The sequence below is a fragment of the Pecten maximus genome, chromosome 17 (assembly GCF_902652985.1).
Source record: "Pecten maximus chromosome 17, xPecMax1.1, whole genome shotgun sequence".
NCBI lineage: Eukaryota > Metazoa > Mollusca > Bivalvia > Pectinida > Pectinidae > Pecten > Pecten maximus.
The window spans coordinates 17,063,419-17,080,744 of record NC_047031.1 but is presented as its reverse complement, the minus strand read 5'-3'; the positions used below and the strand labels follow the sequence as shown (position 1 = coordinate 17,080,744).

General features: G+C 35.4%; 1 protein-coding gene and 1 long non-coding RNA gene across 4 annotated transcripts in view; one reads left to right on the top strand and one right to left on the bottom strand.

Moving 5' to 3' along the window:
* On the bottom strand, positions 1–6,816 carry LOC117315497. Of its 2 annotated transcripts, none has more exons than XR_004529707.1 (5): positions 6,716–6,816; positions 1,297–1,372; positions 810–955; positions 331–453; positions 1–76 (listed from the first exon to the last, which is right to left on the bottom strand). It is a non-coding gene; the product is annotated as an uncharacterized LOC117315497 (long non-coding RNA). The 2 variants fall into 2 exon arrangements; XR_004529708.1 differs by having other exon boundaries at positions 6,679–6,804.
* Positions 1–17,326, top strand: part of LOC117315495 (deleted in malignant brain tumors 1 protein-like) — a 33,485-nt gene that overhangs the window by 5,440 nt on the left and 10,719 nt on the right. The window contains exons 3-11 of one of the 2 annotated variants that reach the window (XM_033869706.1): positions 8,092–8,296; positions 9,026–9,159; positions 9,700–9,753; positions 10,413–10,551; positions 11,656–11,834; positions 13,045–13,098; positions 15,158–15,296; positions 15,840–16,033; positions 17,271–17,324. In XM_033869706.1, coding sequence (XP_033725597.1) covers positions 8,092–8,296; positions 9,026–9,159; positions 9,700–9,753; positions 10,413–10,551; positions 11,656–11,834; positions 13,045–13,098; positions 15,158–15,296; positions 15,840–16,033; positions 17,271–17,324 — 1,152 coding nt within the window. The remainder of the gene's footprint in view (positions 1–8,091; positions 8,297–9,025; positions 9,160–9,699; positions 9,754–10,412; positions 10,552–11,655; positions 11,835–13,044; positions 13,099–15,157; positions 15,297–15,839; positions 16,034–17,270; positions 17,325–17,326) is intronic. The other variant, XM_033869707.1, reaches the window with a different exon arrangement.

Here is a 17,326-nt window from a genome sequence, read left to right as displayed (position 1 = left end):
GTGGCTGTGTACACTACTGGAGAGGTGGCTGACTGACTGGATATGTGGCTGGCTGACTGGATATGTGGCTGGCTGACTGGAGTGACAAAGTTTACCCATCAACTGACTTATATCCCAAAATTATAGGTGACCATTCATAAGGTCTAGCTTTACATCAACCTCTATGGTGGTTTGCTTCACATTATTGTACTTCACTTTGTACTTTATACATGTAATTATGCACCAATAAGCTATTATTCAAGCTTCATTTCTTACCTCAAATATCACCATCTAAACAAAAAATGAAGGCCATAATGTTTACTTTAACTGTAACATAATGTTAAATATTACCTAAATATCTATAAACTTCAGGGAACCTTTGTCCAAGTCTTGCTGCAAATTTGATAGTGTGCTGGAAGCTGCCTCCCCCTCATATGCAACTTCATAAACAGCTGTCCTGTCACCATCTTTTCCCTGAAGTGAATTGAGAGACATTTACAAGAGTTTTCTCTAAGAACAAATAATTTACATGCAGCAGAAAAATAACAAAAAAATCAAGAGTATTTACGTTATAAACATCTAAAAAGCAAACACACACAGAATACATTTTAATTGTATATACACCAAAAACTTGTATAAACTGAACACCTGTATAAACCGGTCACAAGCCCATAATATAATAAGACTGCAAGAAATATCACTACAAACTAATAATAATGCATAAAAAATTAATTTTATTAAGCCGACTTCAGATAATTTCTAATATATTGCACAATACAATGTATATCATGATTAATCATAATACATAAATAAATTGAATATGATATTACCTTGATACAATCTAAAACCATTCCAGTGTACCATCGGCTTATCTGTGACCCTTCAGCTGGACACCACGCATGTGAAATCTTTCTTCCAACAAATTTCATGCATCTTTTACGTCCACTGCTTCTTGTTGATAAAGTGGGTTCTGGAACTGTGGAATTCGAAATGAAACATTTTCTCATTATATCATTTTACTGGAATAAAAACAGAAAATTGCCCTTATTCACGTAAAAACAGCATTTTTCCTCGTCTACACCTGCCCATTAATGTTACGTTTACAATATTTAGTATGAAGGGGGAGCTAGAGTTTAACATCTAGTAAACCACTTATGGTTATGTAAGGACATGACAGTTTTAATGGTGGACCAAGCCGGAGTACCAGGAGATAACCATCGATGTACGTTACGTAACTGACAACTTTTTCACATTAAGTGCGAATCGACTAGTATGATCTAAATAAGCTCCAATTAAAAAGCATGAAAAACAAATTACCATGACAAGTCTTTTTGGTAGTGGCTGAAGTCTGCTTGCTTGTCTTCAACTTGGATGTTAATTTTTGCTGGTTAAACTGAAATAAAATAAAATATTATAGATACATGTATACCATATTATTACAGAAAACTAGTAAAATGAATTACAAGAACATAGCACAATGCTGATGATACAATGAGAACGTAGAACATCAATCAACGTTAAGGACTATTGGACCTACCTACCACCATGTTTATTAGTTACATGATATTACAATAAATACATAAATACCAATATAGTTGAAACTTAAACATTTATGACATTCATATACCTAGTGTTATTCGTAAATTATATCATACAATTTACAATATTTGGCCCCTACAACTTTTATGTAAGCCACACGGCTTCTTCGTGAAGCCAATTTGGCTTGACCCTTTGTTGACATTTGTGATTAAAATGCTAATATATGGGAATATAAGTAAATTTCACTTGTAAATATGCATAGGTGAAGAAGACAGAATATGAATATTGATATTTCAGACTTTAACATGTGATTGTGTTTGAGATTTGGAAACATTTTTGTAATCAACTTTAAAGTCAGTTTACAATTCAATTATCACATTTATGAAATTTTTGGTGTATAGTAAATATGTGTTTTATATATATACATGCATATGTAGTACCTTAGACATTGTGTGCATATTTGTTTTTCTTCAGGGACATTAGCAATAGTCCTAACAAGACCATTCCCTGGTATACAAGTGTTCTATGATCGCATATATTAGTAATTAATAAAAGTTGTAGTGTATGATATGACATGTATGATATGTATTGATTATCATTACCCAAGGCTTAGGTGGTTCTCTGATTCCAGGTGAAAGTCTGTATCGCGGTAATGAGAGTTCTGGTAGAATGGAAGTGAAATAGAAGGCATGAAGTTTGGGTAATATCAATTGCTGCCACAACTCCTTGTCCAAGAATATTCGTTGGATGTGTAATTGGTACGGATTCTGGCGTCGAACAACAAAGTCAATCCACTTTTTCTGAAATATGTTCAGTTGCCCTTGGCATTGCATATAATAATTATGTGTTTTTTTCAGTTTCAAGATGTTTCCTTCCATCTCTAAACAAAATGATGACTGCTTCTTACAAGCTTCTTGGAAGGAAAGTTGATTTCTTTGTAAGATGTTTTTAATTTCCAGGAGTCCACATTCAGATTTATCAACGCACTCTACCAAACCATCCGTACTTGCAGCCAGAAATTTATTGTTGACATCAATTTGAAGACCTGCTGGTTTAACACTTACTTTTTCACCATGTTCCAGCTTGTACTGAATGTACTCTTTCACAGATGGTTGTTCTTGAGCGAGTCCAAAGGCAGTGTACCTGTTGCCTTGGAAAGTGCTGTAAAGAAGCCTTCTAACTAGTGGAACTACAGGCCTATGAACATTCTTATGTACTATTTCACCAAATGAAGATGATGTTAGGCGAAGATGACGTTCTTCTTTCCATGTAGTACTTAGGCTTTGTAATTTTGTTGATGCCTCAATAATGTTGATTTGTTCCTCAGAAACATCCACATTTTTCTTATAAAAAGAATTGCAACGTTCTCGTAATTCATCGGATGACAAGTCAGCAACAGATTCCACCACCTCCTTTCCGTACGCTCTCTTTGCTGCCTTGGTGTTTGCGGCAGATGTTGATTTCAGTTTTCTTTTCCTCGCTCTGGCCTTGGTTTCAGGTTTGGCCTGGCATCTCAGACTTCTAGTAAGGTGATTTGACCTTTGTCTATAAAGTGTTGTGAAAGATTCTCCAGGTTTCCTCCCAGTACATCTATGAAATACCAATGGGGACCAAGCCGGGCCAAAATTTTTTCGCAACGCTCCACCATAGCATCTTGCATGCCAGGATCCCCTCTTGCATCTGTTGATAACTTTTCCCCCATCAAATTTCATGCGGATAGCCATCCAACTTTCTGCAAGATTTGTAGTGAAGTTCCCGAGAAGACGGTCACTCTTCGATGCTAGACGGTCCAACAGAATACTAACATCTCTTAAAATATCTTTGTCTAGGTCAACTTCATAGCTAACTCCCCCACGAGACTCTGCCATATCTTTTTCTGAAGTTCCCTCTTTCCAGTATTCTTGCTGATCCTCAAGTATTTCAGACGGGCTGAAATCAGATGGTGTAGATGTTGATGTCGAGGATGATTCTGCTGATGAGGGACATGGATGGCATGTTGAGGATGAGGCTGCTGATGAGGGAGATGGATGGGATGTCGAGGATGATGCTGATGTTAATGATGAAGGAAGTGGTGCCTTGTTTTTTTCTGTGAAGTCTTTACAGAAATCACTACAGTTTTTGTGATCCCCAAATATATGGAAGATTGAATTCCGAATATCTTTTTCTAGTTGTTTGGTGGCCTGTTTTTTGTCTTCCTCAAGGGAACGCATTTTTATAGCACAACGGACTGCTGTTGTAAGGCGAACACGAACTGTCTTGGTCAACTTTCCTCTGCCTTTGTAATGCGGTTTGTCATTGACAAGGTTCTCCAGACTAGAACGCAAGCACTTGCATGCATGATTAGCGCATTCTAACTTTTTCACATGTCGACCCCATACTGGAACTCTCTCCTGTATACTTGAAAAAACAGAACTGTCCCCATCTCCTATGACTCTCATGTAGCGAACCCCATGTTTTTCCTCAGCCTCCTCAAATCCATTGCAGATAATGTCTGTTTCCATCGCCTGGCTGCTATGGTCCCAGTTCTTGTAACATGTGTGGGCTGGAGGTTCTGTCTCTGTTGATTCGGCCAGTGTACATATGTGACAGTGGCGATTCCTAACACCTATGTATAATAATTTGCCAGTGACAGCACCAAATATCACCCCAACACCTCCCAAAGCATTGTAGGTATGTCGATGGCTCCTCTTGGACCATCCTCCATCACAAACAACTGTGATGGCAGCTATCCCATCATGCAAATCATTACGTTCTAGAGCCAGACGTTTTTCCTCTGCATTTGCTAAGTCCAGGTCTCCTTGGAGACAGTTCAGCCACATATTTCCAATATGATTTTCTATGTGAGAAAACATTTTTGGGGTCATACCTGGCAAACCTATAGTGCCTAATGTCTCATTTAATTGGGAGCACCCATTCCCAGTGACCATCGACCCCCATACTGCTCTGATGTTGACATCATGAAATGACGTTGTTCCACATGTATCCCGGTCACTAGTATTTACTGTAAATGTATGTCCGCAACAACATGCAACAACTAATGTTGAGACCAATCCAGACTTTTTACTTTCTCTAACAATTTCAAAGGCATCATTTCCCTCTGTTAATTTCTTGCTTGCTTCAGCACAAGAAACGGTATGCCTGCATGCTTGATTAATGAAATTCGGTATATGGGAAATATCTGTTAAGCGAAAGCCTTCAACTTTTTGTTTCTTTGTAGATGTACATGTAAATTCCAATGTCTTATTACATGTCAAATTTCGTAATTTCAAAGATTTGCACACTGTCAGACGCTTAACTATAATTTTAATGGAAGACTTTCCAGGTACAGAAGTATTTCTTACTGGCACAATTTTGTAGGGTTTCACTTTCTTTTTATTGACATGCTGCAGTAAGCTGGGCAATTGTGTTTCCAGGAAATTGGCATGTTTTGTATATCTTCGTTTGGTTGCATATGCATGACGTCCACGACGTGAATTAAACTTTCGTTTTCTTTTTTTGGCTGGTATTCCCATTTTTAAATGTGTAGTATTTATGATATATATTTACAATGTAGTTTATTACGAATGGGTTGGTGTGTTGTACTATACTTAAATAGTCTCTGTCATTCAGGTGATGGACATTGGTTATTTGTTAAGTTGGCCGGTGCACCAGGTTCTATTGCCAGTCAGGGAAAGCGATGGGAATATGCACATAGGCTCTTTTCTGTTGCAGTAGCACAAACATTATAGTCATTCAAGGGGAAATATCCAGTCTGGTAGATGTAACAAGTGGTGTGCCCCAAGGTAGTGTACTGGGCCCTGTTCTGTTTTTAATATACATTAATGACCTCCCAGATGTAGTCCATCATAGTGTTATGAAACTTTTTGCTGACGACTACAAGCTATTTAGAAACAACAAAAATGATAGACTGGAAAATGACACCTGAATACAAAAAAATGTACGCACCTAAACATTGGACATCAAGCCCAAAACCTCACATACCACTTTCCTCCTAGCAATCAAATTGAGAAAGTAGCAAAAGAAAAGACATAGGGGTGACCTTTCACAATTGCCACCAATTGAAATTTAGTCAACACGTTAGCCAAACAGTCAGTAAATCAAATAGTATTCTGGGTCTAATTTTTAGAACTTTTCTGTACATGAACACAATCATGTTTCTAACACTATATAAAGCCTGATTCGACCAAATTTAGAATATGCAACACAAGTCTGGTAACTAAGGACAGACCAAATAGCCATTGAAAATGTCCAACGACAAGCTACAAAAAGAGTACACTCCATAAAAGACCTGCCATATCACCAAAGACTAAAAAAGCTTGGGCTACCAAAACTAGAATACAGACGTAAACGCAATGATGTCGTTGAAGTTTACAAAATACTCAACAATATAGACATATATATTGGACAAAAACATGCTTTTCACAGTGGCACAAACTAACACCAGAGGACATTAAAAAAACTATATAAAAACCAGAGCAGAACGACAGTCACACAGGGAATTTTTAGTCGACGAGTGGTGGATTCGTGGAGTTTACTCCCCAGTTCAGTAGTAGAAGCCCCCGGGGCCCACTCTAAATGTTTCTAAAAATGGTCTAAATAAACATTGGCACAAAGTACCTTTTAAGTTTTACCCAAGTTTTTTATGATGGGCAACCGGATAAAAGTGAGTTATTCCTACAAGATGCGTCAGAATTAGCTGATATCAGCTAACCAGTGATGTCGAAGAAGAGGTATCAGGTATCAGGTAAACATACATATATGTACACAGGATTTCATTGGGTAGATCTGTATATAGAGTATGATATATTTATAAGTATCACCAGTAAAAGAAAATCCTTAATTATGGCATATATCTAATCTATACAAATACATCACCAGTATCCATGTGGTCACATGGCACCTTTAAGCTGTAGTAGTACACGCATGTTATACGTGTTGTCGTACTGCACATACATAAAGGGGCCAAATAGGGTAAATTGTATGATGGAATTTACGAATAACAAAAGTTATATGAATATTATCAATGTTTCAGTTTGAATTATATTGGATTTTGTATATTTCTCTTAAAGACTTGTATCTAATAAACCGAAAGAATCGGTTCCTGCCATATTAAAAAAGATTTATAACCTACAATACACCCTTGTGAAATCAACAACTTACCTGTCAAAATTGTCGTTTTATAACACATGACTCTTACCTGAGATCATGTTGTTGAAAAATCATAAACGCGATTGCGTCCCTCATCAATGCATAATAAGCTCATAACTGTAATGAAATGTCACACTATCCGTTACTTCGTCATTAGAGTCCAGTTATCATAAAAACACACCTTCAATTAAAATTTACCAACGAAGATACATAAATCCGGAAGTAAGTAAATCGGTTGGCCCCCTACGCCACCGGAAATAGAAATATATTGATTATCGTCAAATTGATTATGTGGTGTTATTAAACGTAAATTTATGATGAATAGAAATACAGAAAACATATTAAAATAATTAATGGCAGACAATAAATACTTACCTGCGAAGTTTCATATCGGAGGTTCCTGTGCGCATTAATATTTTCATAACATAAACGGCATGATGGCGGCATGAAGTGAAAGTAGAAAGAATGACAGCGACAAAAACGTAATTATAAGTTACAAACATATATTGATTGCAATGTGTTTGCAGTATTTAATGTGCCAAAGTGTTAATCTTGGTGTGTGTTTATTTTTAAAGTCAGATTTCATACAGATTTTTAGCGATATCATTTTTGCCTTCGATGCACGTGTTGGAACCCGAAAGGGTGTTTTCGTGTAAATGGTTCGAAAGTGAAATTCACAAACACGCATTAGAGACCAAAAACTTAATAAAAAAACGGTAAATACGTGTAGCTATATAATGAAATAACACATTCCATGGCAGTTTCCCTCTCGTATGTATTTTATTATTATGAATTTGTGACAGTTCGGACAACCGACAAAAGTTATTTTTTATTGTTTCAAAAGTTATTTTTTATTAAAAGTCGAAGTCCAGCACCTTTCTAGTATGTTTTGTTACAAACATGGAAAAAATGGATGCATTTTGTTCAGTAATATGTTTGTTTGAGAAAAATTGTTTCAGTATCAACAACATGGTGAGAGGTAGGTCCAATAGTCCTTAACACCCAAAACGTGACATCAATACATGCCGCGCATGAATTTATTCACTCACCGGAACTACTTGTAACTAACGTAAACAATCATGACTCTACGAAAAAAGCTAGGACTACGTCGTTTTTTATGTTAATCAAACAGTTTCAAAAAGAAATTTTATACAATATTGTTACACAAATAATGAAAAGTATTGAACAGACTGTTTTTTCGTATTATTTCAATGCACTCTTGTTTGCCAATCCACACGTGACAAATGAATTTTGAAAAAAATAGGCTATTCCATTTGTTGAACCCCATTGACGAAGTCGTTGGTTATACGCATTTGTTATGCTAACTCAATTTTTTTATTTTCAAAAATAACAAAAAAATATGTCCAGAATGTAAATATAAGCATTAATCTGCCTTAACTATCAATCTTGTTCTATCTTTGATAGGGTGTGGAGCCACTCAACAAAACGGCCAAAATGGTTCAATCCAGAGTCCAAATTACCCAAGTTCGTATGCACCAGATACTGACTGTGTGTGGTACATTTACGTCACAGAGCCAATGCGTATACGTTTGACGTTTGTGGATTTCGATACGGAGACTGGATATGACTTTGTAGATATTTACAATGGCACCAACGATTCTAAAACAAGGTAAGGTTTCAATCTAAATACAAGACTAGATATATAATGGGATCAATGATACAGTAACATAAAATGAAAGTTCTACAAAAATCCTATGTTGGAATTGATGCACATTTGAATTTGGATATTCATACTGCTTCACCTCAATGTAAAAACGCATGGTGTAACTTTTGTTTGTGCTGAGATCTCTTCCCACATTTTTAAGCTAATGGTTTAAAAATAATTATAGGAATATAGCTTGTGAAACAAAAGAACTAAACAATTAAATTCGTTTAAAATTGAACATCTTGATAGCAAAGCTTTCTATTTTGCTAATGCATCGCCCACCATGACCTATATAACGATGAACATTCCAATTATCTCGGTGTATAATTAGAAATGACAATATTTGAAATAACTCCCTCAATAGAACAGCAGAGGGTACCATAATTCTAACTAAAAATCATAAAAACAGTGCAACATACGAACAAAGATGACAATTTCTTAACGAACTTTAAAAAGAACCAAATGTGTTCCGAAAGTGCAATTGTCTCTGACGAAAATTGTGAGTGCTTCGTGCATTTTAACATTTTTTTAAATCTTCCATTTACTGCATTTCAGTTTTCTGTATATGATTTAAAATCTAATCAAAATTGTTTGACTGATTTTGGGAGTAATATGTTATTATATATATGTTATGTTAATAGATAAATGATATATTACACTATCAGAACTAATAAAGTCTCCCAACTGTTTCAGATTGGACGGAAGGATATCACTGCCATACAACGTTTATTCAGATCATAATGTAATGACAGTTAAGTTCCATTCTGACGGTTCAGGTCAGCGGGTTGGATTCAGAGCTTACTTCGAGGAATACGACCCGTATTTTGGTATTTTTAGTTTCGTATTTGTTCATCAGCACACGCACAAAATGTGTAATCTGTTGGCCATTTATTTCCCCATTAGTATTTTGGTCCCTACATGTCGGATAAACAAATTTTACATGTTGTTTTTAATGCGTTATTCGGATGATACAACTAAATATGGAACTATCCTCACTCGAAATCCTCTAAATCTTTATGTCCTGATTGGCTGTAGTAATTTTGACGTCTTGATGTTGAGTATTATTCAAAGTAAAGAATAATATGTGTTCGATACACAGTTTTTTATTTCGAAATAAATTTATCATGGTACTTATCAACAGGGTACAAGTTAATATTATTTGATAGGGTGTAAGATATAGACGGTCTTATCGTGGGTTAGGAAAGGAGCAACCGGGAAAACTACTGTGGTCGGGCACTTTTTTTGTACCATTTACGTCATGGGGAGTATCGAATCCAGGTTGCTATGATGAAAGACAAGTGTGGTATTTATCCGATTTTCATTAAATGTCGTTTGTTTGACAATGTAATGTCACTTTTCTTCCTCAGAAATAACCACGTCCACCTACGACTCTTCGTCTATGCGAGGAAGAATGACAATAGGTAAAGTATGTCACGTGACACGTGATGCATTGTGAATAGTTTCTTAGAGAGAAACCTTAATAGTTTTTTAATGTAAAGAATTTAAAATTAATTTCAATTTCAACGCATGCAATGCAATTCACGTGTTTTGACAAAAGACATTTTGAAGATTATATAATTAGCGTAATAATTGATTTAGAAATCGTCAAAATTAATTTTTTTTATTTTATTTTTTATTTTTCCCCATTTAAAACATTTGATGCTATAAAATCAAACTGCCAACGAGTTTAGATAACGTATCGTAATGACTGGTGTTTCTTCCAAAATTATAATTTAATGTTTTGACTCAAACTGAAGCATAATCTTTTTTAACGTTCCTTCCATGAAATGTTTATTACATTTTTTTTTGTATATCAAATCTGCTTATGTTTTATTTTGAATGTAATTTTTTAATCATGATCGATCAAAAGATAGGATTTGTTTTACAAAGTATTGCAATTAGCAATTTTTTTAAACATTTTTGTTGAGTTGGATGTTTTTCTTTTTCTGAGCGTTTATTTATTTATTTTTTTAAAATTATTTTTCTTTTCTTCTGTTGTCCCTAAATCACTACATGTCGATGAGTTGTAACACAATATAAAATTATATCAAAATAATTTTGTCGTGTTTGTACCAAAAAGGGCAGGGTACAAGTTTTCGGCTAGAAGGACAGCAACTACAGGTATATCACAATGGGAGATGGGGAACAGTCTGTGGAGACGGCTTTAATAGGAGGACGGCTCGAGGAATTTGTTACCTTATTTACGGAAGGTGGCCATCGTAAGTATCAACATTCCGTGGAGGTTCTTTAACGTTTTAAACTTGTTTGCCCTTCGTTTACTCTTTGGTACTGCTAGGGGTACATATCAGCTCTGCTGGTGGTTAACTTCGTGGTACCGAAGGTTGCCGTTACCCTTCATGCCACCTATTGTTTGTTTTTTGGGGGGATTTCTTTTCTTTTCTTTTTTTGAGAGGGATACGATTTCGGAATAATCACACGTGGTTGATTAAAAAAAAACTGTAATGCAATTTCCTTGCTAGATTTTATTCCTCATTTATTCTTATTCAAGATGCGTTTCCATGTGTGCATTTTGTGAAGTTCTCGTGTAAAAGGACATATGGAACGTCACATGTGCAATGTTTTGTGTACACCGCCAACGTCTCTTTGAATAACAGTTTCGTAAGACTGTTTGGATTAACGGAACGGAAATTGAAAGGCAAATAACTATACAAATCAAATGAAAAAATGTTGAGATGAAAATTAAATCTGATTTCGTTTCTTCTAATTCAGTACATAATTATAATCTAATTGAAATTACAGAAACAATGTGAATATTATAGGGTAAACACTACAGTACAATACCATATATACAATGAGGCATTAATTTGTTGACCCCTTAGATTATGTTAACACAATTCATGTATAAATGATATAATTGCATTGCTAGTCTTTTAGTCTTTATTGGAAATGATTCAGCTAGAAGCAATAGCTAGAAGACATCTGTATCACACGAGATATAACTTCAGGTTAGATTGTATTGTTTTATTAATTATAATTTGTGTGGTGACATTTTTTTTATCTTGTTTCCTTTTTGGAACCCTTTTATCCGATATTTGTTTTCCCGAATATCCTTTTTATATCGGAATATCTTGCCTATATATTGAACGAAAAAGAATCAGGAATTAGGAAATTCAATACTGAATTCATTTTTATTATTTATCAAATAATATATATTTTATATGACGTTTTCTGTGTACGGAGGCCGTTCAGGGTATGCAGACAACAACAATATTTTCGTTATGAAATATTCTTTTTTTCGAAAAAAATGTGACGGTTTGCATGCAAATATAAGACTTTGTTTTTCGGTATAAACCACAATTTAGGAACGTCTGGTATTATCGTGGCGGGTACTCTGGTGTGGCACGTGACATATGGTTGGACCAGCTGGAGTGTAGCGATTCTTATTATTACGGCGCTCAGTGCACCGCAAACTACTGGGGGGACAATGACTGTTCACATTCTCAAGATGTGAATATGGAATGCTTTTATTCTACAAGTTACGGTGAGTGATTCTTCCCTTTTATTTGGCAAAAACCATACCCGCCCCATTACCTTATATGTTTCATCTCTTCTATTCCTTTGTACTTGCACTATGTGTCCGTTTTTATATATTGTAAATTGCATACAAAGTATGATTTATAGTTTTAGTTTTGTTTAAACATATTATATTACCATATATAAAGCAAAAGGAATATGTACAAGTTTTACAAACATTATCATCGCCTTCTCCTTTAGAAATTGTAAAATTGTATACATAATATATACATCATAAGATGGCCTTAACAATGATTTCTTTACTATACTAAAAATAATTGAGAGAGAGAGGTGGGGGTGATGGGCTGGGGGGTTATTCCTTTATGTTTAAAACCTTAGAAAATTAATAATCCTCGCATTATATGAAAGAAGATGATACACACACTCTTACTACATATACATATTAAAATATTAGGAATATAAAATGTCGCGTTAACGCAGCTATACAGTATAGACATTACAGGTGGTTTATATAGTTCACTACCACTTTAACTTAACGGAAACAAGGAAGAATTGGGTGAGTGAAAGTAACACAACTGGGTAAATGTTAACGAATGTAAAACTATCTTTGAATACATCATCCTTAAATACATTCCGTCCAGGACATTTTGAAAGTGTGAAAGTTATATTATGAAGCAATCAGCTTGGAGTACAAAATTTATAGACTTGTCTCTGTGCGGCGATATATCAAATGACCTATACAAACACAGCAGGTACAGATCTAATTATAGTAAAACCATTCTTCTATCTCGATCGGTAGAGCGTACAACACGATTTCTTTGACAAAAAACTAGGAGGATAATACCAGGTGATCAGGAAAAGTAAGCGTCTTCTAGGTCAAATAATCGTAATGAAAACTAAGGTGGTGATAGTGACGAACACTAAAGACAGAATGTAAGTTAGATTGAAGAAAACACTAAACAAATGTTTAAAATCAAGAGGCCCATTGGGCCTGTATAACTCAAATCAGAGAACATTCATCCAAAGGTAAGTCGGCTTACTGTATATGAAACAATATATCGGACGGCAGGTACAATTCTAACACATTACCTGTCTAAATAAGTGTACTAATTCTTAAACGGAAATCATTTATCACGTATATGTAACGTATATCATGCACCTTTTAATTTCATTAAGTGCCGTCATTTGTACACCGTCAGTGTCATTTTCTACTTCAGAAATAACAACGTCAACCTACGATTCCTCGTCCAGGGGAGGAAGAATGACAATAGGTAAGGTATGTCACGTGACACGTGATGGATTGGCAAACGGTATCGTACTGAACAAAATAAGTCTCTCAAATTTACGTATTTTAGTATTATTAGTTTTGAAGGTTATATAATTACTGCTACAATCGGTTTATGCATTGTTAAAAGTCTCCCTTCTTTACAAAGAAAGTTTTATTTAAAATATTGTACCTTTACAGATAAAAGCATTTCAAAATTCGTGCATTTGGTGGTATATGTCTAGAATGACTCAGGCTGTATGATTAAACATCATGGAAGAAGAAACTGACAAGACCACTAAACTCACATAATTACCAAACTTCCTTAACTCAAACTTATGTCGCTGGGTTGAAGTTATACTCTCACATTTACGTATTGGTCCTACACCAATCGTACATGGATCATTTGACGGAAGGAAATAAACATTTTACTGTCAGGATTTATGAATGATTGTTTTGACTAAAACAGACGCATTCTCCAAAACTTCTCTCTTTGAAATGCACATTTGATACCATTTAAGTATCGTTTATGTATGATCCAATTTCTGTATCATAAAATGATGGCCTATTCAAGTCTGTCTTCGTTCAGCATTCGTCTGTAAACAATTCTTTAATCTGTAGAAACACTTGATCGATCATTGTCAAATTCCATATGTAGGTTTCCCCTGATCCCAAGTTGTGCATTTTCATTTTGAGGCCGATCTGATAGCTGATGGCAAGCAGGTGGTAATTTTGATTTTTATAATTTCGCTGTTTCTCAAACACTTCCGTCATGTACTTTTCTCAAAATTTCGCCTGCAGGTCTCCCCTGTGCCATGTTGTGAATGCTTGGTTTTGGGACTGATCAGAACTCAGTATGGCCGACAGGCGGTTATTTTCAATTTTGACAATTTTTGAGTTTTGTTATGATTTTTTTTCTCATTTCATATGTATGGTACCCGTGGTCCCTTGCTGTGAATGTTTGTTTTTGCGACTTATCTGAAAATAAGATGACAGACATTAAATTTTGACAATTGAAGTTTGTTATCGCTATTTCTTAGGATGTTCTTCATTTGTAAACTTTACTTGTAGGTTCCACTTAGTACCTACTTGTGCATGCTCTATTTTGTGACTGATCTGAAAACAAGATGTCATTTTGAATTTTGACAGTTGAAGTTTTCGCTATTTTCAAAATGTTCGTCATGGATCTTTCTCAAATTTCACGTATGCATTGTAGGTATCCTCGACCCTCAGTTGTATGTATTCTGTTTTGAATCTGATAAGAAAATAAGTTCGCGGCTATTTAGAACTTTGTTAATTAAAGTTTTTTTTTAGAAAGTTCTTCATTTACGAGGGCTGATTGATAAGTTGTGAGCTACGTTTTGAAGGATTTGAATTTTGCCGGACATATTGTATTACTTTTCAACATAATCCCCTTCAGTATCTATGCACCTTTGCTAGCGGTGTTTAAGACTCCTTTTCCTGGGGTTCAGAAAGCCATCAACTGCATGTAAGGTTAAGGGTTAGGGTGCCTGAAATAGCTGTTTTCAGTTTTAGAAATAGATGAAAGTCTGATGGAGCGAGATCAGGTGAATAAGACGGATGCTCAATCAAATTAAAGCCACAATCGTGAATGGCAGCCATGTCAGTGACATACTCTTTCACCCTAACCCTAACCGATGGTGTCCATTTTGCAAAGGCCGCTTGTCTTGTTTACATTAGAGTGCTACCTCGTCGATATAAACTAACCAAACGAGACCAGTCCTTGGGTACACGGCCCTATATATTCAGAGAAAAGTAGGACTTAAAAAGAACATCCTTGAGTATCTCCTTCCATACGAGGCTCAGAATTTATCAATCAGCCCTTGTATGTTTCTACAACTTTATTAACTAAGTATATTCCTCTTGTATTAGTTAAAGTTTGGTCTAACACTATTTCTCAGTGTTCTTGGTTTCTTTCTCATATTTGATATGCAAGTTCCTCTTGTTTCCTTATTATAAGAGAAAAAAAGGAAAGAGAAAATAGAAAGCATTAACACAAAGCGAATGAGATCCAAATAACTATTTTCGTATTTTGTACCAAAAAGGACAGGGAACTAATTTTCGGCTAGAAGGACAACAACTACAGGTATATCACAATGGGAGATGGGGCACAGTCTGTGATGACGGCTTCAATGAGAGGACGACTCGAGGGATTTGCTACCTTATTTACGGAAGGTGGCCATCGTAAGTATTAGCATTCCGACAAGGTTCTTTAACGTTTTTAACTTGTTTGCCCGTCGTTTATTCTTTGGTACTGCTAGGGGGTACATATCAGCTGTGCTGGTAAATTTGGTGGCCCCGGAGGTTGCCGTAACCCTTCATGCCACTTATTGTTTTTTTTTTTTTTTTTTTTATTAGCATTCCGTACTGAATATCAATACACTTGTTTACCCTTCGTTAAATCCATGGATACTGGTACATGTAAGTGAAACATATAAACGCTGTTGGTAAACTCGGCGGATCAGAGGTTAGCCATTATCCTTCATCCATGTTTTCCCTTTTATTATGAATAGAGACACTGAATTGATGCATCTTACATATTTCACGTCGAAACAAAACATTTAAATTAAAAACATGATAAGACTATTGGGTTATTGAACCATTAATTGATATATGTATCCTCTATTTATTATAATGATAAGAAAATGCATCACTTCATTCACGTTTTTAACTGTAGTGACTTACAACAAAGTTTCCTTTAAAGTCTGATGCTTTTATCATACCCAGGAGCACCAGGTATTACAGCGGCCAGCAGAGCACCACATCTTCACCACCTAACAGGCTAATATGGCTGGACCAACTGGAGTGTACCGATATTTATTCTTATTATGGTCCTCAATGCACCGCAAATTACTGGGGGGTCAACGACTGCTCGCATTCTGAGGATGTTTCTGTAGAATGTTACTTCTCGTCAGGTTATGGTAGGTGACATTACTCCTTTATATGTTTAAAATGCTGAATTACCTCCCTTTGTCGGTTTAACTTCCTTGGATGCAAAACGTGTTCCTCTCTGCCACAGTGACACAATTTCATGTTTTTAAATTGCATGCAAGATGTGTTTTTATATATTGCTAATATGTTCACTAAAATGTTGATTATCTGAAATATGATAAATTATATGAAGTCTTTTACTGAAAGGTGGCAACCATGAATTGATTCAGTGAATGCACATGAAGAAAGGTAGTAACACGTTAATACGTGGCATGCGTACCGTACCACTTTTGATTACATCCAAACAAAGTGTGAAAGGTATATGTTTATTTGTTACCCACGTAGGAGCGAGCAAAATTATGTATGTTTCATGAGGTGACTTATTGCGGGCCCCGGCAGAAGGTGGCTAGGAGACGGGGAATCCAATGTCCTATGATTAAAAGAAAATAAGGGGTCCAAGAAAAGGGCTCATTTTTTATCTTCCAGTATATTGAGGGTAACAGATGACTAAATTCCACTCATTTACCCACAAACAGAATCAATAATTAGAGGATATCTAACAGTGCCTTCAGTAATACCAAATACATCTCACGAGAGGGGCTAGTATGTTTATATTTGTTCACGAGTTCACAGCACGAGTAAAAAATATCAAAGTATTAGCCTAACGTGTTATATATATTTGGTATTACCGGAAATCCATTAGATATTCTGTTTATTACATTTTATAGCAAAATAAACCAGGTCACCTTTTAATTTTCCCCATTGTCGTTTGTAAGCAGTCTTTTGATTCTCTAGTGAAAAATATCAGAAAAAGAAACAAGAAAAAAATAGCAGAAAAAGCGAATTTTTCACTTGTGTGAAAATTACATTACGTTTTTAGAATAAATAATTTTCGATACTTCACATGCACAAATGTAATATAAATCCATATGATGTCCCTTTGTATTAGTGTGAATGTCTATCCTATCTTTTCTGTAATGTGACCCATAGTGGATACAGTCGTCCAAGGATAACACTGACTATTGTAAGGACGTTAAATCTTGTACAGATATTTTTTACCTGAAGACAAATCAATCATAATGTAACAATAAGATATCAACGGACGGGTAACAAGTAGAAGCTCTGGTGAGTTTAGTTTTAGTCAGTGAATCTGTTATACTGTCATTTTGGTTATTGTTGAACGTCGAATTAACAATAGGTCATTGTCCTGCTCACTTTCTTCTTCAGATTTTACAACGTCCACCTACGATTCTTCGTCTATGGGAGGAAGAATGACAATAGGT